The sequence below is a fragment of the Muscardinus avellanarius genome (assembly GCF_963383645.1).
Source record: "Muscardinus avellanarius genome assembly, chromosome: 3".
Taxonomy (NCBI): Eukaryota; Metazoa; Chordata; class Mammalia; order Rodentia; family Gliridae; genus Muscardinus; species Muscardinus avellanarius.
The window spans coordinates 129,114,024-129,138,746 of record NC_137788.1 but is presented as its reverse complement, the minus strand read 5'-3'; the positions used below and the strand labels follow the sequence as shown (position 1 = coordinate 129,138,746).

The 24,723-nt window shown below is 37.6% G+C and overlaps 1 protein-coding gene across 3 annotated transcripts in view; it reads right to left on the bottom strand.

The window, feature by feature from the left end:
- Nucleotides 1-24,723, bottom strand: part of USP3 (ubiquitin specific peptidase 3) — a gene marked incomplete at both ends in the record, with an annotated part of 106,393 nt that overhangs the window by 37,048 nt on the left and 44,622 nt on the right. For 2 of the 3 annotated variants that reach the window (XM_080692944.1, XM_080692945.1), the window contains 4 exons: nucleotides 540-622; nucleotides 2,214-2,295; nucleotides 5,352-5,435; nucleotides 19,592-19,723. In XM_080692944.1, the coding sequence (XP_080549070.1) occupies nucleotides 540-622; nucleotides 2,214-2,295; nucleotides 5,352-5,435; nucleotides 19,592-19,723 (381 nt within the window). The remainder of the gene's footprint in view (nucleotides 1-539; nucleotides 623-2,213; nucleotides 2,296-5,351; nucleotides 5,436-19,591; nucleotides 19,724-24,723) is intronic. The other variant, XM_080692946.1, reaches the window with a different exon arrangement.

Here is a 24,723-nt window from a genome sequence, read left to right as displayed (position 1 = left end):
TCTTGTCTTAGCCTTCCAAGTACTAGGATCAGAGGTGTGCACCACTGCACCTGGCATGCTCTTTTTTGTTTTGTTTTTCAACTTTTATTGGTGCATTTAAATTATACATCATACTGAATATAAGCTATAGGAATTTACATGCACATACTACTTAATGTATTCCCCTCTGTTTCCCATACATACAACTGAGATTGGTATTGGTCCTCCCTCCCTCCCTCCCTCCCTTCCTTCCTTCCTTCCTTCCATTTGCTATACTGGAAATGGAATCTAGGGGCATTGTACCTCTGAGCTATACCCCCAGCCCTATCTTTTTTTTTTATTCTTTATTTTGAAACCAGGTCTCACTGAGTTGCAAGGGGCCTCACTAAGTAGCTGAGGCTGTCCATGAACAGTGATTCTCCTATCTCAGCCTCTCAGATGCTGGGACTACAAGAAAGAGCGTGGCGGTATTGATAATTTGATAGACATACAAAGCACTACACTGCTACCTTCTTTATGTCTCTACCTATGCCTTGCTTAAGCTTTGACTGAAATGTTACCTGAGTGACTGAAGGATGGCATTCATGAAACATGTGTTGCCTAAATTCCGAAGGCCTGTTGCGCAGATGGCAGTGGTACTTCCCTGTAAAGTGGAACAAGAGGAGGCGGTTAAGGACGCTTAGAGAAGGCCAGCTGTTTTAAACATCAAAGCTAAGCAAAGGCTTCTACTTGAAATCCTAATACCAGACAAGTCTGGAAGTTGTCCTTTTCTATCCAATGAATATGTCAAATAAACTCTCTCTTTAGTTTCTAAATGTATGAATATTTTTCAAAGGCTGTTCTGATCCTGGGATTGTTCTATGTGGGAGTACCTTACTGGAAGATTATGAGGAAACAGGCATTAATAAATACCATGACATATACAATGCAAAAAGACAGAAAAATAAAATTTAAGCCTTAATATCTTTATAAGATTCTATTAAAGCTAAGAAACTGAAAAAGTGTAACTATAAGCCTCAAGTATTTTTATCCCCAACTTTTAACTCTAAGCCATACATAAATGACTAATATGTGTTTTCTTAGTAATGGGATAATGAACCTTGGAAAACTACCTAAATTTCTCTTAAAGACTGAGGCTACCTTTTCTGATTAATTCTATCAATGTACCATGATATCTGCGTACTACACCTAGGAGTGAATCTACCAATCCAATCTAAAGCATTTCTACTCATAATTCAGATTGTCTATCTAAATACAGCTAGCATGACAGCATGACAAGGGGTAGATGCACGGCAAAAATACTGGTTCTTTTAAAAAGATTTGGTGGGGTTTTTGTTGTTGTTTTGGTTTTTTTTTTTTTTTTTTTTTTGGCGGATGGAACCCAGGGGCATTCTACCTCTGAGTTTCACCCTCAGCCCTATTTTTTATTCTTTATTTTGAAACAAGGTCTCACTGAGTTGCAAAGGGCCTCACTAAATAGCTGAGGCTGTCCGTGAAACTTGATCCTCCTGTCTCAGCCTCCCGAATGCTGGGATTACAAGTGTGCGCCACCACGTCCAGCTTATTTGGTGACCTTTTAATTTTGTTCATCTATTAATAGCTCACATACCATTACAACAGATGGGTACCAAAGTGAGGATGCATATTTTTATGGTGGAATTATATTAATAAAGTCTTAAGAAATAAAACTTACAATGCAGACTTATAATCCCAGCATTCGGGAGGCTGAGACAGGAGGACAGCAGGTTCACAGCCAGCTTCAGCTACTTAGTAAGGCCCTCCACAACTTAGTGAGACCCTGTTTCAAAATAAGGCTGAGGGTATAACTGAGGAGCAGAACACCCGTGGGTTCAATCCCCAGTATTTAAAAAAGGGGGGGGGGTAGAAAACTTACACAAATTCAGACCACAGAATGTGTACAATGGACCTTTAATATATGGAAACAAGGATCTTTGAGATTCCATAGAAATGGAGTAGTGCAGTGCATGAGTGGGGAGTAAGAACAACCTGCTGTCTTAAGCAGAGGAACTCAGGAGTAATTCTGATTAAAGTAAAACACCGTGGTCACGTCAAGAATCATTAGTACCAGTGGCAAATATTTTGTAAGACTCCAAATCTAAGGCACAGATTTATAATAAAAGTCCATAATGGATAACATTAAATGTCAGACAGAGTTGTAACAAAGCAGTGATTTAGTCTCAATTATTATATTTAGATAAATTTTAATTACTTACATTTACTTTTAATAACTTGCTGTTTATTGATGAGTTTTCCAAAAGTTTTCTTTTCCTATGCCTGTCAGCTGTGAAAGCTGAGCTATTAAAACAGAAATAGACATACAGTCAAAAGGACATTAGTACATACACGCTAAAGCATAAGCTCCAACTGCTCCGTGTCTGGGGCATGGCTCTTGCCTAGTGCTCAGTCATGTCACGAGTGACCAGTCAGCTCCACGTGTTTTTAAGTTAACTGAGGAGTTCCAGTTCCCTGGGAACACTAGCTCGTTGCTCCTCCACAGCAGGGGTGGCATTGCTCCCAGCAAAGCTGGCCAGGCAGGCAGAGCTGTGAGACAGGCTCTCTCCACAACCATTGTATCTACCTAATCAATTGTGAAGCTTCAAAAATGAGAAGACCTATTCCTTACAACAAAAGGAAAGCCCTGGTCTAACATGATGATTATGAAATTAACATGATTGTTATGAATTTAGTCCCAAATAATATGCTACTTCTATCTTCATTTGGAGAAAAGTATGCTGAATATGAAGAATGATAACTTATAAAAATACTGGCATAAATTCATTTGACTTGCTTGTAAAGATTATTATAACATTATTATAATATTATATATTATATCCTTATTAGATTAGAAATTCTGTGTGTGTTGCTGGGGATTGAACCTAGGTGCATTCTACCTCTGAGCTATACCTCGGCCCTATTTTTATTCTTTGTTTTGAAACAAGGTCTTACTAAATTGTGCAGGGCATCACTAAATAGCTGAGGCTGGCCACAAACCTGCGATCCTCCTATCTCAGCCTCCCAAGTACTGGGATTACAGGTGTGTGCCATCATGCCCAGAAAAAATTCTTAATTAAAATTTTTCATCAAAGTTTTGCTTAACAAAAGATAATTTTACTTAAAATGTATCAGGATAATTAATCAAAGGAAGTAAAAATTACATTTAAATAATATAGACTTAAGTCTGCCAATTCTTTTGTACTTTCAAAAAGTACCAAGCTAATCCAGAGTAAATACTTAATTATCTTTCTTTCCAGAACTGCCACATGAATTATAACACCTCTGGAACATCAGATCTAGTGACAGTTGCATCAAACCTCAAAAATATTCTCAGAGTTATGTATAGCTCTCTCAGGGTGATGAAGAGACCAATTCTATACATTTCAGTGTTAAATTATTCCTTCACAAATTTTTTACTTGAAGAAGTTGAATCACAAGCACAGTATATGTACTACTTAGTTACAATGTCTAATAGTTTTCAGTTTTAACCTACATAAGCAAAATACTGGCTTTTAAAAATACAAGTTATTACATGTTACCCTCTGTGATTCTCCAAATGGCAGAATCCTATCAATGTACACTATCTAATATGGTAGCTACTCATTACATGCAGCTACTCAAGTGTAAATTAATCATATTCAATGACAGTTTAAGATTCAAGTTTTTGGGTGGCATTAGTGGCTTTTCAAGTGTTCAACAGCTACATGCAGCCAGTGGCTACCATATCAGTGAGGGCAGAGGTCAAAGAATATTTCCATCACTCCAAGAAGTTCTACTGGACAGTCTGCTCCAGAGCATATGCAGGATAAACACAGACTTAATCCGTTTTTAGATTCTACACATATTAAGGTCTATGTGTGTAACATAAAAGTAAACTTGAATGGTATTTCTCAACATAGGAAATGAATTGCAAGGGAGAGTTCTCAGTGGGGCCAAACAGAAGTATAGACAAAGAGGCTTGTAACACCTTTTACTTGGCAGAGTAATCATTGGAAACAAAGTATTTCATAACTGTATAAACATGCATGTTCTAGATGGCCCTCTTTTTTCCCTTTGACTTAGTTCTGAGTAGTTTACTTCAGACAAATGTAGCAGTCTTTTCTTAAAGAGAAAACTGTAAGTGACAGAGGAAACATTCTGGTAGCTACCCACTTCAACATCAATCAAGCAATGAAGATCTTTACAACATCATCACATCAAAGAGTGATACTGTACCAATCACTACTGGAATCTCTTAATGCAGCTTATTAAATATTTTGGAACTCAGGCTGTTCAATTCAAATTAAAAGGAGGGAAAAACACTTTGAAAAAGCCAAAAGATGACAGTCCAGAAGTACTTCAACCCAAAGCACATGAGTTACTTTATATTCTTCTCTTATCAGCTTTATAGTTTGTGTAAGGCAATGAGAAATGCATAAAGATTTTATTAGTTAGCAAACATTACACAGTGTTGCATTCAAGGAAGTTAGATTTCCTTTCAGTATATATTCTGAAATATTCTATTGGCTTCAAGTTTAACTTGCCAAGGGACACCTGCTACAGGCATGTTTTCACAATGCCTTCTATAATACATTAACTGCCAAAATAAATTAGCTGGCAGCTGATGATCTGGGGTGATTAGATTGCAGTTGAGTCAGCGTCATGCCGGGTCATGCTCTGTCCGCTTTAACTTCAAAAGCATTGCTCTTTAGTTTTCTACTTGGCACTTCAATTTTAGGAACAATGCGGTTTTTTTCTGAATAAGGTATTTGGCTATAGCAAGAAAAATTTACTCATATAAATTCTTCAATTTCTTTGTAATCACAAAGCTTTCAAATTCTTTGTAATGTCAAGTTATATGTACTGCCCATAATAAAAAAGGAAGAAACTAGGATTCTGTGCTATTGCACAGATTACAAAGGGTACAATATACTTAAAATCCAATTTCTCATTAAAATAATGCACAAATCTTAGTCTAAGTAGATCCCAGAATACATTTGACAGAGATTTTCTAATACCAAAGGTAACTATAAAAATTGTATACTGTTTTCTGCCATTCCCTTGTACTCCCCAAAGTCCCCTTGCAAAGAAATTAAGTAGCTTTTAAAAAGTTATTAGTAATAACTTTTTTAAAAGTGGGTAATAACAAAAAAAATAACAAAAGAAAAGAAACAGTTCTTGGGCCAATAGATATAACTTATGACAAATAATAATTGAAATATGGGCAAAGGTTCAGAAATCCAAATACAAGGCCTAGTTTTTCAACATTTCACATAAAAAATACGATTACTAAGTCACAGGCAAAAATCCCACTCAAAATTCTAAACAATCCTGCAACCCCACTGCCTTCTTTTCTCTTACCCAAACCTAATACTTACTTTTCCAAGTTCTGTAAGTGTTCTCTGACTTTCTGTACCAGTCCCAGCTTGGTGTCATTAACCACAAAATCATCACAGCGATAACTGCAAGGAAAATATTAATCAATACGTGTAAAGAGCTTGAGGAAACCACAGAAATGAAATCACTAAAAGGCATGGCTGTTGCCAAAATGATCACTCGGCTCTGCAGGCAGTTACTGTTGGTGGTAAGTTTAAAGAGGATTTAGAACACACAATGGAATGTTTTTAAGAGTCTTTTTTTAAAGCCACATAAGCAATGAACACTGGCTTTTTTTTCACATTTTTAGTTAAAAGCTCTTCAGTTTCTCCTTTGAAAATAAAGTAAGCTGCTACATGTCTTACGTTCTTTTTAGTGGTGCATAATACATTGAAAAGGAAACAAAAAGCACCGATTCTTTTCATGTAGCATTAAGCCTAAAGCTTTAAGGTGACATTTTCCAACCCACATTAATAGGGAATTTGAAGGAGGAGAGATATAAGTAAAAAGCAGGGAAAAGGTAATTAACCTATAGAGATATCTGAATAGAAAAACTCTAAGTTGTTAATTTCAAATGTAATTTAATTAAACATAAATAGAATTCAGATGAGTTGGGAAGAATTCATCTTTCATTCTAAGGCACTAGAAAACAAAAGTATCAAACAGTGGATGCATTTTTCAGGAAACTTAAGTCCTTAATGTTTAAGGTGTTTTTAAAATTTTGACACTTGCTTTGGCAAGTCAATAAGCAAATAATATAATAAATCACATGTAATAAGCTTTAACTTATGCATTAGCATTCAATTTTTTTCCTGGAATAAGGCCAATTTAACAGAAACAACTTTTCAGCTGGCACTAAGATACTCTTTTAAATATACAGCTTTGTATAAAACCTTTTAAGTACCAAAGAATAATGAAAATAACTGCCATTCTGAGGAAGCAAAACTTATAAAACATAGCGATTAGTAAAAATTAGGTCATCTCGAACAAAAAAAAAATCTTACATATAAAACCAGGCTATTAAAAAAATGAAAAAATGATTTAAAAATTTCACACAAGGTGTAGCTTGTGATTTTTATTCAGGAAATGAAATTTTAAGTGAATGCTTTTGAAAATTTTAACTACAATATTTCCTATTTAACACAAACCCTCATTAACTGACAATTCATGCTATCAATCAGGATTTATCTTAATATATTATTCAAGTTCCCAGAGTCAATTCCTCACATTTGCACAAATAGAAAAAGCAACACTTCACATCTTGAACCATCTTTCTATGATCAAAGTACCACTGGAAAAATAACACATTTTTCACTGGTTTTATAAAAAATGCAAAAAAAATTAAATTAGGAAAAAGGTTTCTTTGTTTCTCTGAGAGTAATGTTTATTTTGTGATTCTGGCCTTCAAGACACTTGAACCATATACATTCACTACAGAATGAAATTGCATTGTTACTTCAGTTTAATTCCTGCTTACATTTTCATTTTAAGTTTTTATAAGCTTTTACATGTAGTCTAGAAAAAACAATATTCAGTGTTCAAAAAACCCACTCCAAAAGCTAGTCTGCATCTGGGAAATGAAATCTAAGAAAAAATTCAGATAACCTTGCTGTTGTTTACTGGATGCCATGACATGTAATAGGAAACTGAACCCTTAATCTTCACACAAAAAAATTTTTTTGTTTTAAAAAAAACAAATTGCTTCACATTAAATTACATAGCTGGTTATTTCTCAAAGTATTGAGAAGGATTATTTTGGTGTGACATGAATCAGCCTATAATATAAAGTTACATCTGTTAAGGCAACATTTTCATATATTAAAAAATAGACTTATGTATGACCTCGGTCTGTTCTTAACTAGATGCCTCAACTGGTCAAGTGGCTTAATCTGTCTTCATCACCAAAGCCAGTAACTTGTTCTAGACTCCACAGCTGCATTAATGTGACTGGTACCAACTGAAGAATTAATTTTTAAGATTTTAATTAATATGAATTTTTATCTAGTAACTAAAGCATAATTTTACATTTTGGTGAAACTATACTTTATTTTCATTATTACTTTGTGTGAAAATGTACACATCAGGTGCATGTGTTATTTCTAGCATTACATAGAGTAGTCTGTGTCAACAGAGTGATTCGTTTTAGATAATTTTTCCAAATAAAAAATGTAGTACTATAATATTACTTAAATATTTAATAAAGATGGCATGAGTTAGTGATACCTATGTAAATCATAATTAGTATTGAAATCTTTATTTTAATTATAATTTTCTTTATCAAAAATTAAAAATAAAAATCAAGCACAGTGCTGCATGCCTATATTCCCAAAGGCTAGAGACACTGAGGCCAAAGGATAGCAAGCATGAGGCCAGCCTTGGCAACTAGCAAGAACCTGTCTCCAAATAAAAGTTAGAAGGGCCAGGAGTATTCAACTCAGTGGTAGAATGCCCTGAGATTCAATCCCCAGCACTGCTTCCCCAACACACACACACACACACACACACACACACACACACACACACACACACAGGAAAAAGTTTTAACTTTCAAATAAAGGTACCCTACTGAGACAGAAACAAGATTTACATTTTTATTAGATAATATTTTGGATATATAGTTAAGTATAAAATATATTAATTCCACTACCTTTTGTTCTTTGCGTGTGTCTGTACATGTGCATGCGTGTGAATGTGTGTGCATGTGTATGTGCATGCGTGTGTATTATAGGCCCGGGTCACTATGCGCAGTTCTTTTGCTATTTTAACCTGAGGCATCTAAGCTACTACTTGCTCAAAAATTCTATACTGTTAACCATATTATAAAGGCATAAAGGCATAATTAATGCAATTTACTGAACTATAATAACTAAATTTATTTTGGTTGGATTTCTTTGTCTTTTTTTTTTTTTTTTTTTTGCAGTACAGGGGGTGGAACCCAGGGGCATTCTACCTCCAAGCTACAGTCTCAGCCCTATTTTTTTATTCTTTATTTTGAAACAGAGTCTCACTGAGTTGCAAAGAGCCTCACTAAGTAGCTGAGGCTGCCCTCGAACCGTGATCCTCTAATCTCAACCTCCCAAATGCTGGGATGACAAGGATGGGCCATCACATCTAGCTTGGATTTCTTTTTTTGAAACTGAGGATTGAACCCTGCAGTGTTCTATATCTAAAGTGCCCACATGCCTTTCTTTCTTTCTTTCTTTCTTTCTTTCTTTCTTTCTTTATTTATTTATTTATTTATTTATTTTTATTTATTTTTTTCAGTACTAGGGGTGGAACCCAGGGGCATTCTACCTCCGAGCTACAGCCTCAGCCCTGTTTTTTTATTCTTTATTTTCAAACAGGGTCTCACTGAGTTGCAAAGAGTCTCACTAAATAGCTAAGGCTATCAGTGAATCTCGAACCTCCTGACTTCGCCTCTCAAATGCTGGGATTACAAGTGTGCATTACCATGCCCGGTTTGTTTTTGTTTTTGTTTTTTAAACAGGATCTTACTAAGTTGTTGATGCTAGCCTTGAACCTGCAATCCTAACTCAGCCTCCCAAGTACTGGATTACAGGCATGGACTATCATGCCGGCTTTGACTAGATATTTGTTTTCATTGTCTTAAAAACATTTTTCTAAGGCTTTCACTGCTGTTCTTTTTTTCTCAGGAGTCAATTTTAAGCACTTTTATGATCACTAAATGGGACACTAATTTTACAGTATATAATTTTTATTCTATCTGAATTTATCACACTATGCAAGTATTTTACTTACCTATTGATTAATTTATTATTTAAGCACATTTTCACATGTGCTTCCAAAAGTCAAACTTCTAAAAGTGCCTCTCCTGTGGTAGAGGATCAATAAATGTTAATTTCTTCCTTTATGTAACCATACCCTCATAGGACATTCCTTTCTTCTTGCTTAAATTCCTATTTTATTTCCTCTTCCTCCCTAGGCCAAGACATAAAAGAAATAAAAGAAAAAGTGGCAAAGGTGGGAAATGAACAAAAATTTAAATATTGCCTGGTTGCTTTAATCTTTACATGAAACATTGCTTTCAAACTGGAAACTATCCCACTAATATTGATACTAAAAAGTTCCCAGACAGGCAGGTATGGTGGTATATGCCAGTAATGTCAGTACTTGGGAGATGGAGACAGGAGGACCATAGGTTCTAGGCCAGCCTCAGAAACATAGCAAGCTACTCAGCAACTTAGTGAGACACTGTTTCAAATTTTAAAAAATGAAATAAAATAGGTATGGAGGTATAGCTTGGAGGTCAAAAGCTCCTGGGCTCAATGCCCTGTGCCAAAACAAAGAAATAACAGCAAAAATGACCAAAAAAAAAAGTCTCCAGGCAAACAGAAGCATGGAGAATAAGTAAATTCTAAAAATTTCTTCCTGGTTTACTACAACTGCATTAAAAGTACTTGGTCAGAATTATACTCGTCTCTAACATCTGAAAAAAATAGTAGGCAACTTCTTAATATTCTCTTCAAAAGGGTTATACCAGAAGTATAAAAGAGTACATATAACTCATAGGCTGTGTTTCAAAAGCATGTACACTGGTCCTCTGAAAGTTTAAGTGTATTTTTTTTTTTTTTTTACAGTATTGGGGGTGGAACCCAGGGGCATTCTACCTCCAAGCTACACCCCCATCCCTATTTTTTAGTCTTATATTTTTGAAACAGGATCTCACTGAGTTGCGAAAGGACTAAGTAGCTGAGGCTGTCTGCGAACCACGATCCTCTGGTCTCTGCCTCCCGAATTCTGGGATTACAAGCATATACCACCATGCCCGGCTTGGAAGTGTATTTTCCATTTTAAAATAAATATTATGCTGGGCATGGTGGCCCACACCTGTAATTCCAGTACTAGGGAGGTTGAGATAGGAGGATTACAGGTTTGAAGCCAATCTCAGCAATTTATGAGGCTCTCAGCAACTTGGTGAGATCTGTTTCCAAATAAAAATCAAAATGGGCTGGGGGTATACCTCAGAGATAAAATGTCCCTGGGTTCAATCCCCAGTACCACAAAAATAAAATAAAAGTTATAGCTGGGCGTAGTGGCACACGATTGTAATCCCAGCATTCAGGAGGCTGAGACAGGAGAATCGTGGTTTGCAGATAGCCACGGCTACTTAGTTGGGCCCTCTGCAACTCAGGGAGACCCTGTATCAAAATAAAGAATAAAAAATAGGGTTGTGGGTAAAGCTCGGCAGTCGAATGTCCCTGGGTTTCATCCTCATACCCGCCAAAAAAAAAAAAGTTAGCCAGGAATGGTGGCACACACTTGTAATCTAGTACTTGGGAGGCTGAGACAGGAGGATTGCACAGGTTCGAAGCTGGCCTCAGCTACTTAGTGAGGTTCTCATCAACTTAGTGAGACCCTGTTTCCAAATAAAAATAATAATTTAAAAAAGGGGTCTGGGAGTGTAGCCTGGGGATGGAAATCCCCTGGGTTCCATCCCCAATACCACACACACACACACATAAAAAGTAATAAGCTGGGCATAGTGGCACACATTTGTAATCCAAGTATTTGGAAAGCTGAAAAGGAGGATCCCAGATTTAAAGCCAGAACACGGGAACTTAGCAAGACCCTGTTTCCAACCAAGAAAAAATAAAATAGGTATAGGATGTGTAGCTCAGTGTGAGAACAGTCTGGGCTCAATTTCCAGTAGCATGAAAAAATATAATAAATAAATATCACAAAATATGGTTAAATCCCTTGGGTGACAATAGATGTTTCACAAAATGATATTAGAAAAAATAGTATTATAAAAAGTTCTACTTCTCCTTGCTTTTTTTTTTTTCTTTTAAGGGAACTGGGGATTGAACCCAGGGACATTCTACCTCCAAAAAAGGAACAAAGAGAGAACACCTCATGTGAGACTGATTCAGAAGACTATGTATGTAGTTTGCGGCACAACGCCATCAAATTTACATACCAATGGCAACAAGTTTGTTAAATATTTGCCAAGCTATTTTTTCCCAAAAAGAAAGTTTTAATAAGAGCTCTATTTTCTTCCAATATTGCCAGTACATTTAGCACATAGCAGGTTCTCTCTCTCTCTCTCTCTTTTTTTCATACTGAAGATTGTGCTCAGGGACATTCAAGCTCCAAGCTACACCCCAGCCTATTTTATTTTTTATTTTGAAATAGGGTCTCACTAAGTTACTGAGATTGGCCTTGAACCTGCAATCCTCCTATTTTTACCTCCCAAATTCTGGGATTACAGATGTGCACCACAATACCAGCTACACAGGAGGTTCTCATTGAATATTTATTAAGTAAGCGGGTTCTTGATGAATATTTGAGTAAAAAGCAAAATGTGTGCTATTCGGATTTTTTGGCTGTTATGTTTGAGAACTATCATGTAACCAGACACTGTTCAAAGTAAAAAATTGAAGGTAAAAACTTGAGGGAAGCCAGGCGTAGTGGCGCACGCTTGTAATCCCTGAGCTTGGGAGGCTGAGAGAGGAGGATCATGCAGGTTTGAAGCCAGCCTCAGCTGGTTTAAGAGACCCTGTCTCCAAATAAAATATAAAATAGGTCTGAGAGTGTAGACCAGAGGTAGAAGGCCCCTGGGTTCCATCCCCAGTACCACCCAAAAAAACAAACAAACAAACAAAAAAAAACCTTGAGGGAAAAGGACTGCTTATATAATACCAAGTCTTCTCCATAAGATACACACACACACACACACACACACACACACACACACACACACTGTGTATGCGTGTGTGTATATGTATAAACCACTCTATTATAAAGTTTCTTTTTAAACTTTAAAATATATTTTTGAATAGACTCTCCCTGTTCTCTAGTTTTTTTTATAACAGATAACAGGTATGTCCAGCATCTGTGGCCCTAGCTACTGGTAAGATGATATAGGAGGATTGCTGGAGCCCAGGAATTCCAGGCCAGTCTAGGCAACATAGCAAGAATCCATCAAGAAAAGGAAAGAGCCGGGCGCAGTGGCGCATGCTTGTAATCCCAGCGCTTGGGAGGCAGAGACAGGAGGATTGCGCAGGTTCAAAGCCAACTGCGCTGGCTTAAGAGACCCTGTTTCCAAATAAAAAAATATATAAAAATGGTCTGGGAATGTAACCCAGAGGTAGAAGGGTTTCCAGGAACCCCATTACCAAAAAAAAAAAAAAAGGAAGAAAGAAAAAGAAAAGGAAAGAAAATTTGCATCCAAATAGTTTACATGAACAGTCAATAAAAGATTTTCCTTTTTTTAAAAATCACAACTGCCGCTGAGCGTGGTGGCGCACGCTTGTAATCCCCGCGCTTGGGAGGCTGAGACAGGAGAATCGCACAGGTTCGAAGCCAGCCTCAGCTACTTAGTGAGGCTTCCAGAGACTTAGCGAGACCCTGTTTCCAAATAAAATATAAAATAGGTCTGGGAGTATAGCCAGGAGGTAGTAAAGCCCCTGGGTTCCACCCCTAGTACCACCAAAAAAAAAAAAAATCACAACTGCCTTCGAAAATGATGTAGCATCAATCTAAAGTCTCAAATAAGAGCTTCATTTCTGTTAACTTGAATTAAAATCACTACGCTATAAGTGTTGAAAATCTGAAATAAGCCACTGTTTTAGACAAATGAATTCATTCATGTTTTATAATATTTCTTTGTTGTTTTTTCTTTTTTTTTTTTTTGGTACTGGGGGTGGAACTCAGGGGCATTCTACCTCTGAGCTATACCCCCAGCCCTATTTTTTTATTCTTTGATTTGAAACAGGGTCTCACTGAGTTGCAAAGAGCCTCACTAAGTAGCTGAGACCGTCCACAAACCGTGATCCTCCAGTCTCAGCCTCCCAAATGCTGGGATTACAAGCGGGCACCACTACGCCTGGCTATATTTCTTTGCTTGAAAAGACTCTTTAAAATATTACCTGCTCAGAGGGAGAGTCCAGTAATTTACTTTTAATATTCCTTTCAGCCGGGCATGGTGGAGCACGCTTGTAATCACCACGCTTGGGAGGTGGAGATAGGCGGATGGTGGAGGTTTGAAGCCAGCCTCACTGGCTTAAGAGACCCTATTTCCAAACAAAATATAAAATAGGTCTGGGAGTGTAACCCAGAGATAGAAGAGTTCCATCCCCAGTACCACCACCCCAAAATACATACATATATATATATATTTTTTTTTCTTTCATAATTCCTCTTTCTCAGAAATTTAGCTATCAATAAGGAAACAAATTGACAAGGCTATGGCAGCTGTCAAGAAATTATTGGTTGCAGGCAACACTCTGTGGCAGATGATCAAAACTGTCTGACACAATTTGAGCTTTAAATGTATTAAACCCAATGCCTACTTACTTGAGAAATCAAAACTTCTAATTTTAATCTTAGCTTCTTTTCTTTCTTTCTTTCCTTTTTTTTTTTTTTTTTGTGGTGGTACTGGGGGTGGAACCCAGGGGCTTTCTACCTCCGGGCTATACTCCCAGACCTATTTTATACTTTATTTGGAAACAGGGTCTCACTAAGTTGTTGAGAGCATCACTAAGTAGCTGATGCTGGCTTTGAACTTGCGTGATCCTCCTGTCTCAGCCTCCCAAGTGTGGGGATTACAAGAGTGCGCCACCACGCCCAGCTTTCTTAGCTTCTTTTCAACATAATTGCGTATACCCTGCAATTCGTTTGTATTGATTATAGGAGGGAACTGGATGGAAGGGGAGGGAATACTACTTATCAAACAATAAACCAAACACTAGCCATTGTGTGAAAATCTTGGTAAGAATTTCATTTTCATTGATGTCATCATTCACTTCTCAGTTTCATGTTAATGTATTTATCTTCTCAAGGAGTGCGTTTATATTGCATCAGTATTTTTCCTTTTGGTTATTGCTTTCTCTCTTTGGAAGTAATGACCTATTTTATGCTGAGTGCTTTGTTTGTACAGTTATGTGCTTTCTCTCTGGATTCCCAACTTAGACAGAACTGAAGAGAACTGCTCTTTTCTTTTCTTTCTCTTTTGCTTGCTTGCTGTTTGTCTGTCTCTCTCCCCCCACCCCCTTCTTTTTTCTCTCTCCTCTTGTGGTGATGGTGGTGCTCCTGCTACTGGGTATTGAAACCAGGGGCATTCTACCCCTGAACTATGCCCCCAGCCCTATTTTGTTTTTTATTTTGAAACAGGATCTCGCTAAATTGCTGACAATGTCACAAGCTGCTGAGGCTGGCTTTGGACCGGTGATCCTCCTGTCTTAAGGCCTTCCAAGTTCCAAGTACTCAAGTACTGGGATTACAGGCATGCACCACCAAGCCTGGCTTGTCTTTCCTTGAGAGGCAACTGAAGTAGCTTACCAAGGTGGTGAGTAAGTATTTTTCAGAAGAAAAAAAATCTATGGCTCTTTAGTCTTCCAAGACGATCAAAGGACACAATATTATAGATTTGATGCAATCACTCCCAGTTTTCAAAGACAGTTAACAAAATTCAATCTTTGAAACATATACTGCCTACTCTGCACCAAATACTGAGTACTGGATAAAACACAACAATCTAAGATATGGTTTTTGTGGTCTCCAAAGACATTTACAAATAACTAATATACAGCAGAAATGACAAGTATTCCAAGAGCTGTAAGTTAAGGAGCGATTATATCCAACTGAGCTAAAGGGAAAAGGGAGAGTTCAATGATAACTTCATGAAGGATATGCAGAAAGAAAAAGAAAAAAAGACAGGGCAGAGACTAAAGAAAATACACAGAAAACCCATAAACCTCAGAATAGCTTACAAATTTCTCTAGAGCACAAAGCACATTATAAAATGGCTTTCAGTGCTCACTTCAATAGCACATACTCTAAAACTGGAATGCTAGAGTATTAGCAAGGGCCCTGCACAAGAATGACACAAAAATCCATGAAATGTTCTATATTTTTAAATAAACAATATCCCTAAAGGAGAAAAAAATGGATTTCAACATAATAGTAAAAATACTTAATAATTAAGTACATTAAACCTAACACACCAATATTTTTACCTCTGAAGTCAATCATTCAAACAAGCTACAAGACAATTTATGTACAAGGAAAATTCATGAACTGAAGTAAAACAACTAAAGTGCACTGGGAAATAACACAAACATACTCCACATACAGTGAAAGAAGAAATCTCTTATTTGATTCTTAATAATAGTTGAGAAATGGGGAAAATATTAAACTACAACTTTATCAGTTTGCAACAATCCTTTCAGGCTGTTAGAATAATGCTACAGGGTAATTCTCTGGCATTTTTTCTAAAACCCACAAATGGGGCGGTAAGTGATCAACCAGCTGCAGCTCCCTTGCTGCATTTCAGAAGCTCTGGGTGTCCACACACTGGCAGCTCTGTGTAATTTCACACAAAAGACTGGCAATTGGCCAACAAGCCTCCATCGTGGTGTGTACTTCCCAAGGTTCAAGATTTTCTATTTAATTCCAATTTGGCCATGAAATTAACATATACTTTTACAGACTATTAATGTAAAACAAATTAAATCCCAATTTCCAGTTAATAAATGTATCTACCTAAACCACAAAATGTAAATCCATTAAAATATAAAATATATATAATTTATAGATAGATTTTTTTTTTTTTTGGCAGTACTGGGGATGGAACCCAGAGGCATTCTACCTCTGAGCTACACCGACTGCCCTATTTTTCATTATTTTGAAACAGGGTCTCACTAAGTTGCAAAGGGCCTCAACTAAGCAGCTGAGGCTGGCTGTGAACCCAGATCCTCCTGTCTCAGCCTCCCAAATGCTGGGATTACAAGCATGTGCCACCATGCCTGGCTTTTCTTTCTTTCTTTCTATCTATCTATCTATCTATCTATCTATCTGTTGTGGTGCTGGGGATGAAACCCAGAGGCTTTCTACCTTAGGGCTATACTCCCAGGCCTATTCTCTATTTTATTTGGAAACAGGGTATCACTACGTTGCTGAGAGCCTCACTAAGTAGCTGAGGCTGGCTTCGAACCTGTACAATCCTCCTGTCTCAGCCTCCCAAGCACTGGGATTATAAGTGTGCACCACCACACCTGGCTATAATCTATATTTTTAAAGGTCCTAGTGAATATAATTCTACTCCATTAAGATAATCCTTAAAATGTCCTCAAAGTGTTATTGTTTCCTTGGGATCCTATCAATAGCAAGAAAATCAAATGCAAACTTGTTACAGTACATGAAGATTTAATTGTATTTCCAAAATTCCCCATTAAGCATTTCATACACACTGCTAAGTGAGAAATCAAGAATGATTGTTTTCAACATATGGTACATTTACAGTTGAGGTGACTTATGATAATGATTGTGATATAGATACTTCGAGAATGATTCTAATCTCTGCTCTTTTTTTGGGGGGGGATGGGGATTGAATCCAGGAGCATTCTACCTTTGAGCTATACCTCCAGTCCTTTTTATTTTTTGAAACAGGGTCTCACTAGGTTGAGGAGTCTCACAACATTGCTGAAGCTGTCCTCTGATCATGTGATCTTCCTGTCTCAGCCTCCCAAGTACTGGTGTGACAGGTGTGTGCCACCACACCTGGCTAATTTTTCTTCTGTCTTTTAAGGCAGAAATACTTATGAAAAACAGAAACACATGGTTCTGTAAATCAAGTAGCACTATCATTCTAATAAGTAAATTTTCTAATGGAAAGGGGAAAAAATGGAAACACATTAACAGCCTGGCTAATGCTTAACTTTAGTTGAAAGGAGTATTCAAGAGCAGCTAATAACAACATGGTGCTGCATGCTTGTAATCTCAGCATTTGTGAGGATGAGACAGGAGGATCGTGGTTCAAGGACAGCCTCAGTACTTAGTGAGGCCCTTTGCAACTCGGTGAGACCCTGTTTCAAAATAAATAATAAAAAATAGGGGATGTAGCTCGGAGGTAAAATGCCCCTGGATTCCATCCCCAATACTGTTAAAAAACAAAAAGCAGCTAATAACAATAAAAAGCACTAGTCCTTATGTAAAAATCCCAGGAAGACTTTCATTTTTATTAAGATATTCATCTACCATTAGCTAGCTGCTCTCTCATCTAGATCTGGACACCTTCCACATAAAGGACCACTGACAGAATAACTTTCTAAATGAGTAAAGCCTAAAAGGTTTATTCAATAGTTAAAATTTAATCATGTTAAATCTATAAAGCCGGGCGTGGTGGCGCACGCTTGTAATCCCCGCGCTTGGGAAGCAGAAACAGGAGGATCGCGCAGGTTCGAAGCCAGTCGCTCACACTGGCATAGGAGACCCTGTTTCCAAATTTTAAAAAAATGTAAAAATAGGTCTGGGAGTGTAGCCCAGAGGTAGAAGGGCTTCCAGGAACCCCAGTACTACTAATAATAATAATAATAATAATAATAATAATAATAATAATAATAATAAATAAATAAATCTATAAAAATTCTAAAGACCTATCCCAGCATGGTAGAACATGCCTGTAACCCCATGCTTGTAACTATTTAGTGAGGTCCTTTCCAACTCAGTGAGACACTGTTTCAAAAGAAAGAAAAAAAAAATAGGGTTGGGGTGTAGCTTGGAGGTAGAATACACTGGGTTCCATCCCCAGCACTGCCAAAAAAAAAAAAAAAAAAAAGACCTGGAAAGCCACTGGCTTTTTATTTCTTCCTTTTAATGAATATCTTTCTACAATTCTCAACTAAAGAAGAAGATATAGAAAAGGAAAAGAATTAGCACACCACTCAGTAAGAAGTATGAATCAAAAGTGGTATTTGGACTTAAAATCCTTATCTCTGCCCAGAGCTGCCTTCCTGTGATAACAAGGACTGTATGAAAATAGGGGGCGGGGGGACTTCTCTAGAGGAATTCTTTAAATACCTTTATTTCCCCCTCCAGTGTCAACAACCTTTAAATCTGAAGGTAAGTGGTTAAAACAAGAGCTATTCATAATTTGCTGGACAAGTAAATTTGATTCACCTTATAGTTAAAACTGCAAATTATGCTTTCTGTGCATACCATAGATATGAATTATTAAACACACTTCTAACCTAAATAACCAGTTCTAAGTAGTCACAAAGATGAATACTACTTTACTGTTATTTACATTTATACAAAATGAGCACGTATATTCAACAGGACATCCAACCTCCGTGTGTGTGTGTGTGTGTGTGTGTGTGTGTGTGTGTGTGTGTGTGGTGTTGGGATGGAACCCAGAGGCTTTCTACTTCTGGGCTACACTCCCAGATCTATTTTTATTTTATTTGGAGGGTCTCATTAAGTTGCTGAGAGCCTCACTAAGTAGCTGAGGCTGGCTTCAAACCTGCACAATCCTCCTGTCTCCGCCTCCCAAATGCTGGGATTACAAGCGTGCACCACCATGCCTGGTTTCCAACCTCTTCTTAAAGGTTAAGATTAAAAAAAAAAAGCCCAAAAGGCTACTTAGCAAATTCTTGATATTTACCTCTCAGGGAGAAGGAGAGAATAGAACTGTCTAGAGAGAAAATTGTCAAAACAATCTTTCAAATAAAGACATTAAAATTTGTAAGACTGTATGACAAAATGCTGCCAGTGTTGACTGGCAGTAGGAACATGGGTTTGTTTTTTCTTTCTCTCTCTCTCTCTCTCTCTCTCTCTCTCTCTCTCTCTCTCTCTCTCTCTCTCTCTCTCTCTCTCTCTCTCCCTCCCTCCCTCCCTCCCTCCCTCCCTCCCTCCCTCCCTCCCTCCCTCTCTCTCTCTCTCTCTCTCTCTCTCTCTCTCTCTCTCTCTCTCTCTCTCTCTCTCTCTCTCTCTCTTTTGTGGTACTAGGGGTGGAACCCAGAGGCTTTCTACCTCTGGGCTATACTCCCAGACCTATTTTATATTTTATTTGGAAACAGGGTCTCACTAAGTTGCTGAGAGCCTCACTAAGTAGCTGAGGCTGGCTTTGAACCTGTGTGATCCTCCTGTTTCAGCCTCCCAAGAGCGGGGATTATAAGTGTGCACCACCATAACCGACTGTTTTTTCATTTTTTGAACATGGGTTAGTATATTATTCTTCCATTAAAAACACAATTAAAAGTAAAATAATTAACAAAAAAGAAATACTTTTCAAATCCCTGAGGCTTACTTGGGATGGACAAGGAGCAGGTGGTAGGAGAGGAGACTGGAAGTTGAAAGGAGAAATCTGAAAAAGACAGGCGTTCTTGTTGCCTCCAGTCTCTTGAATCCTAACAGGACTAAAAAGCCACGATGGCAGTAACAGCCAACTTAGAGAAGGCAGGGAAGATGAGGGCGCATTTAGACACAGAAACATGACACTTACCAGTAAGTACTGTAGCTACTGCAATCCATACACACCGTATGCTGAGCTCTATCTTGCTTTTCTGATTTCTTATGGTTGGTTAAGGGTATCTGTGCATCTTCATAATGTTTTTTTGCGTGGCCATTCACATACCTTACAAAAACCAAATAAAAATTTATTTATCTATTTGTTTGTTTATTTACTTATTTTGTGTGGTGCTCAAGATGGAACCCAGGGGCATTCTACCTCCAAGCTACACCCCCAGCCCGATTTTTTATTCCTTAATTTGAAACAGAGTCTCACTAAGTTGAGGAGAGCTTCACTAAGTAACTGAGACTGTCCCAGAACCCAGATCCTCCTATTTCAGCCTCTCAAGTACTGAGATTACAAGTGTGTGTCATTATGCCTGGCTCTGAAAATTACTTAAATCTAAATATTGCTTTGGAAATTAAGGTAGTAAAAAATAATAAAACTAAGTATTAAGTAACAACGAGAACTATAAGAGTATTCATCCAATGATTTACTAAGCTAAATATTTAAAATATGCTCCCTTTTTCTGCAATTAAATAGTACACTCTCTTTCTTTCTTCCTTCCTTCCTTTCTTTCTTTCTTTTTCTTTCTTTCTTTTTCATTCCCAGAGTAAGGGATCAAACCCAGGGCTTCAGGCGAGTGCTCTACCTATAGCGTCTATAGGCTTTTTTGTTTTTGTTTTTTGCAGTACTGGGGATTGAACCAAGACACATTCCACCTCCCAGCTAGACCCCCAGCCCTATTTTTTATTCTTTATTTTAATGAGGCTGGCGAACCTCTGATCCTCCTGTCTCAGCCTTTCAAGTACTGTGATTACAAGTGTGTGCCACCACGCCCAGCTTTATAGTCAATTTTTAATTTTCATTAGACTGGAGCTAGGCAAGGAAAAGCATTATCTATGCAAATCAATTTCAATACCACTGATATTAACACTTAGGAATTCCTATGTGATGCTTTTGCTATAGCTTTTTTCTAAGTTTTTCTCAGACTGCTTACCCTCAACTTGAGCAATTATCAAAGATAAGCTCTATAAGTTAAATTACTCAATCACTTTCCACAGGGCCACAGCTCAAAAATGTCAAAGTTAGATATGGAAACAGGATAATCTTCTTTCTCATCTATATGGCTTCAGATCTTCTGGCTGAATGGCTGAATAATCATGGTTGAGTTCTACTCAGATGGAAAAACATTTGTTTAAAAACAATCCAAACAAAACAAATCATTTTAAGCTTATAAAATTGTTGTTTTAGTGGGGCATAGTGGTGCATTCTTGTAATCTCAGCATTTGGGAGGTTGAGAAAGGAAGATCACAGGTTTGAGACCAGCCTCAGCAACTTAATAAGGCCTTCTGCAATTCAGTGAGACCCGATTCAAATAAAAAGTAAAGTATCTCAGAGGTAGCATGCCCCTGGGTTCTATATCTAGTATCACACACCAAAAAAAGCTGTTATGCTGGGCGTGGTGGCGCACGCTTGTAATCCCCGCGCTTGGGAGGCAGAGACAGGAGGATCGCGCAGATTCGAAGCCAGCATCTCTGGCTTAAGAGACCCTGATTCCAAATAAAAATATAAAATAGGTCTGGGAGTGTAGCCCAGAAGTAGAAGGGTTCTATTCCCAGTACCACAAAAATAAATAAACAAACAAACAAACAAACAAACAACACTTTTTAAAAAGCTGTTATTATTCTACAAAAGTAACAAAAAAAATGGACAAAAATAATAAAAGGCTGATCATGTTCATACCAATTTTGTAGCACTTTCCAACTCAGACTTGTTTTATTACAGTAGGCAAAATGAAATAAAAATAAGGATTAATATGCACATGGTGTGTGCACCCAAGTTTATCTACAACTTTACCTAAAGACTGAACAGTGCTCTCACTAACCAATACTGTGAAGATCTTTTTAACACAAAACTTTCCAGTTCCTAGAAAGCAGCCAATTTGTATGAGAGGCCTACTTGAAAACTCAATTAAAACAAATGCTGGTTAGGTGACACAAAAAGACAGACTTAGAGAGCTCAGCTGACATTTTCATCATGAAGCACATCAACTGCACCCAGAGAACTTACCTTGAGGAAAGGAGGACAGCTGTGGTAAGTAGGGAGGCTCAACCTCAAGCCTAGCAAAACTGGACACTTTAAGGCACTACTAATCTCAACTCAGAATTTAATCATATCCTTTTTTCCCACTATATCATTGTACTTTAAACACAACACTTGGATTTACATGTGTCCTCTGTCCCCACAAGTGAACTATAATAAACTTTCAAGTAAAATAATGGTTAAAAATATAAGCTCATAAACTAGCTGCCTGGCTTCAAAATTGGGTTTTGTCTATCTGGGAGGCTGAGACAGGAGGATCACAGGTTCAAGGACAACAACCTCGGCAAGTATGAGACTCATCAACTAGCAAGACCCTGTTTCAAAATAAAAATAAAACAGGACTGGGGGTGTAACAGAGACAAAATGTCCCTGGGTTCAATTCCTAGTACTACCAAAAAACAAAAAATTAGGTTCTGTCACATCCTGGCATATGAGCCTGAATAACTCAGCCTTTCTCTGCCTGTTTTCTCGTCTGTAAATGGAAGTAATACAGACTGTTGGGTGATTACGTTCAATAATCCATGGTTCAAAATAAATGAATCTTATTCACATTTTTCTTTTTAGGCTTAATTACTTTTTTTTTGGGGGGGGGGGGTAGTACCAGGGATGAAATCCAGGAGCATTCTACCTCTAAGCTACATCTTCAGCCCTATTTTTTAATTAATTATTTTGAAACAAGATCTTAATTACAAAGGGCCTCACTAAGTCGCTGAGGCTGTCTTCGAACCTGCAATCCTCATGTCTCAGCCTCTCAAGTACTGGGATTACAAGCATGTGCCACCACACCCGACTACGCTTAACTACTATTTATTCAGAATCCAAACAACATAATTGCTTAGAAAGTGGGCATATTAAACCCATCTACATAACATAATATTGAGTAGGTTAAGAAACACTAGCTATTAAAAAAAGTAAGCTGTAGCTGGGTGCTTGTAATCCCCGTTCTTGGGAGGCGGAGACAGGAGGATCACACAGGTTCGAAGCCAGCTGTGCTGGCTCAAGAGACCCTGTTTCCAAATTTAAAAAAGTATAAAAATAGGTCTGGGAGTGTAGCCCAGAGGTAGAAGGGCTCCCAGGAACCCCAGTACCACCACCACAAAAAAATAGTAAGCTGTATATGAAAACCTGTTTCAAAATAAAGAATAAAAATAGGGCTGGGGGTGTAGCTCAGAGGTAGATTGCCCCTGGGTTCCATCCCCAGTACCGCAAAAAAAAAAAAAGTAAGCTGTATATCATATAGGTTTGCTATGTAATTAAACTTCTCTTCTTATATATATACTAAACAGCATGAAAAATAATAGTAATAGCTATGATGAGGAACAACTTCAGAATCAAAGAAAAAGTAATACTGAACAATAATAAATTATATCACCACTTTCAAGTCTTTGAAAACTGATCTTTATATAGTACACACACAATAGTACATTTAATTACAATATTGTAATCTCCAAATATATTAGATGTTTAAACAGTTCCTGTGTCAATGATAAAGAAGTGTGATTATTGGTGACATTAATATTAACAGGGTTTTAGCTAATATCCAAAATCATTAGTCAAAAGTTTACATTCCGCTGGGCATGGTGGCGCATGCTTGTAATCCCAGACCAGAGGATGGCAGTTCGCGGACTGTCTCAGCTACTTAGTAAGCCCTCTGCCAACTCAGTGAGACCCGATTTCAAAACAAAGAATAAAAAATTGGGCAGGGGGTGTAGCTCGGAGGTCAAATGCCCCTGGGTCCATCCCCAGACCCGCAAAAAAAAAAAAAAAAAAAAAAGTTTACAGTTCCAGAATACTTGTACATATATTTCAGAGCCTTTTTTTTAATGTAAAAACTATAAATTTCTTGTTTCCTTTTTCTTTCAAGCATTTTACAGTGTGCTTCTTTATTATACATAGTAAACAATTTGAAAGAATACAAAAATATGGGAAGTTCATAAAAAAAAACTACAGTATAGCACTGGTACAGTCACACTAAAAGACTTTGATAAAAAGATACAATAGTCAAAGGCCTCCACTTTAAATGTTGTTCATATATACCTTGTGGGTGAGAGCTATATACTTTGACACGCTTTTTTAGAGGAATAAATTATTGAATTACTGGGAAAAAAAAAAAAGTTTCCAGTTGTGAGCCCAGCATGGTGGCGCATGGCTGCTGAACACGTGCAACCCCAGCTACTTGGCGGGCTGAGGTAAAAGGGTCACACGGTTAGGTCCACCTGGACAACTTAGAGAGACCCTCTTCTCAAAGTCAAATAAAAACAGCTGAAGGTTTTACTCGTGGTACAGGGCTTTGCCTAGCATGCTTTATGCCCTGGATTCAATGCCCAGAACCACACAGAAGAAAAATAATTCTATTTTTGCATAAATTAGCTTACATAAAAAGTATTTCCTCTCATTGAATTTTGGGTTTTAATTACTATAAAAATTTTAGTCTAGCCGGGCGTGGTGGCGCACGCTTATAATCCCAGCGCTTGGGAAGCGGAGACAGGAGGATCGTGCAGGTTAGAAGCCAGCCACACTGGCTTAAGAGATCCTGTTTCCAAATAAAAATATAAAATAGGTCTTGGAGTGTAGCCCGGATGTAGAAGGGCTTCCAGGAACCCCAGTACCACCAAAAAAAAAAAAAAAATTTTTTTTTTAGTCTAAAGCCGGGCGTGGTGGCGCACGCTTATAATCCCCGCTTGGGAGGCGAGACAGGAGGATTGTGCAGGTTTGAGGTCAGCCTCGCTGGCTTAAGAGACCGTTTCCAAATAAAATATAAAATAGGCCTGGGAGTGTAGTGTAGCCCGAAGGTAGAAGGATTCCATCCCCAGCACCACCAAAATAATAATAAAAATAAAAATTTTAGTCTACAATACAAGAAGAAAAGTTTCGTCACAGACTCCTAACAATTTCAAAAATTTGAAAATTAATTTAAGCCGGGTGCAGTGGCACATGCTTGTAATCCTAGTACTTGGGAGGCTGAGACAGGAGAAGCACATGTTCCAAGATAGCCTCAGCAATGTAGTGAGACTCTCAGC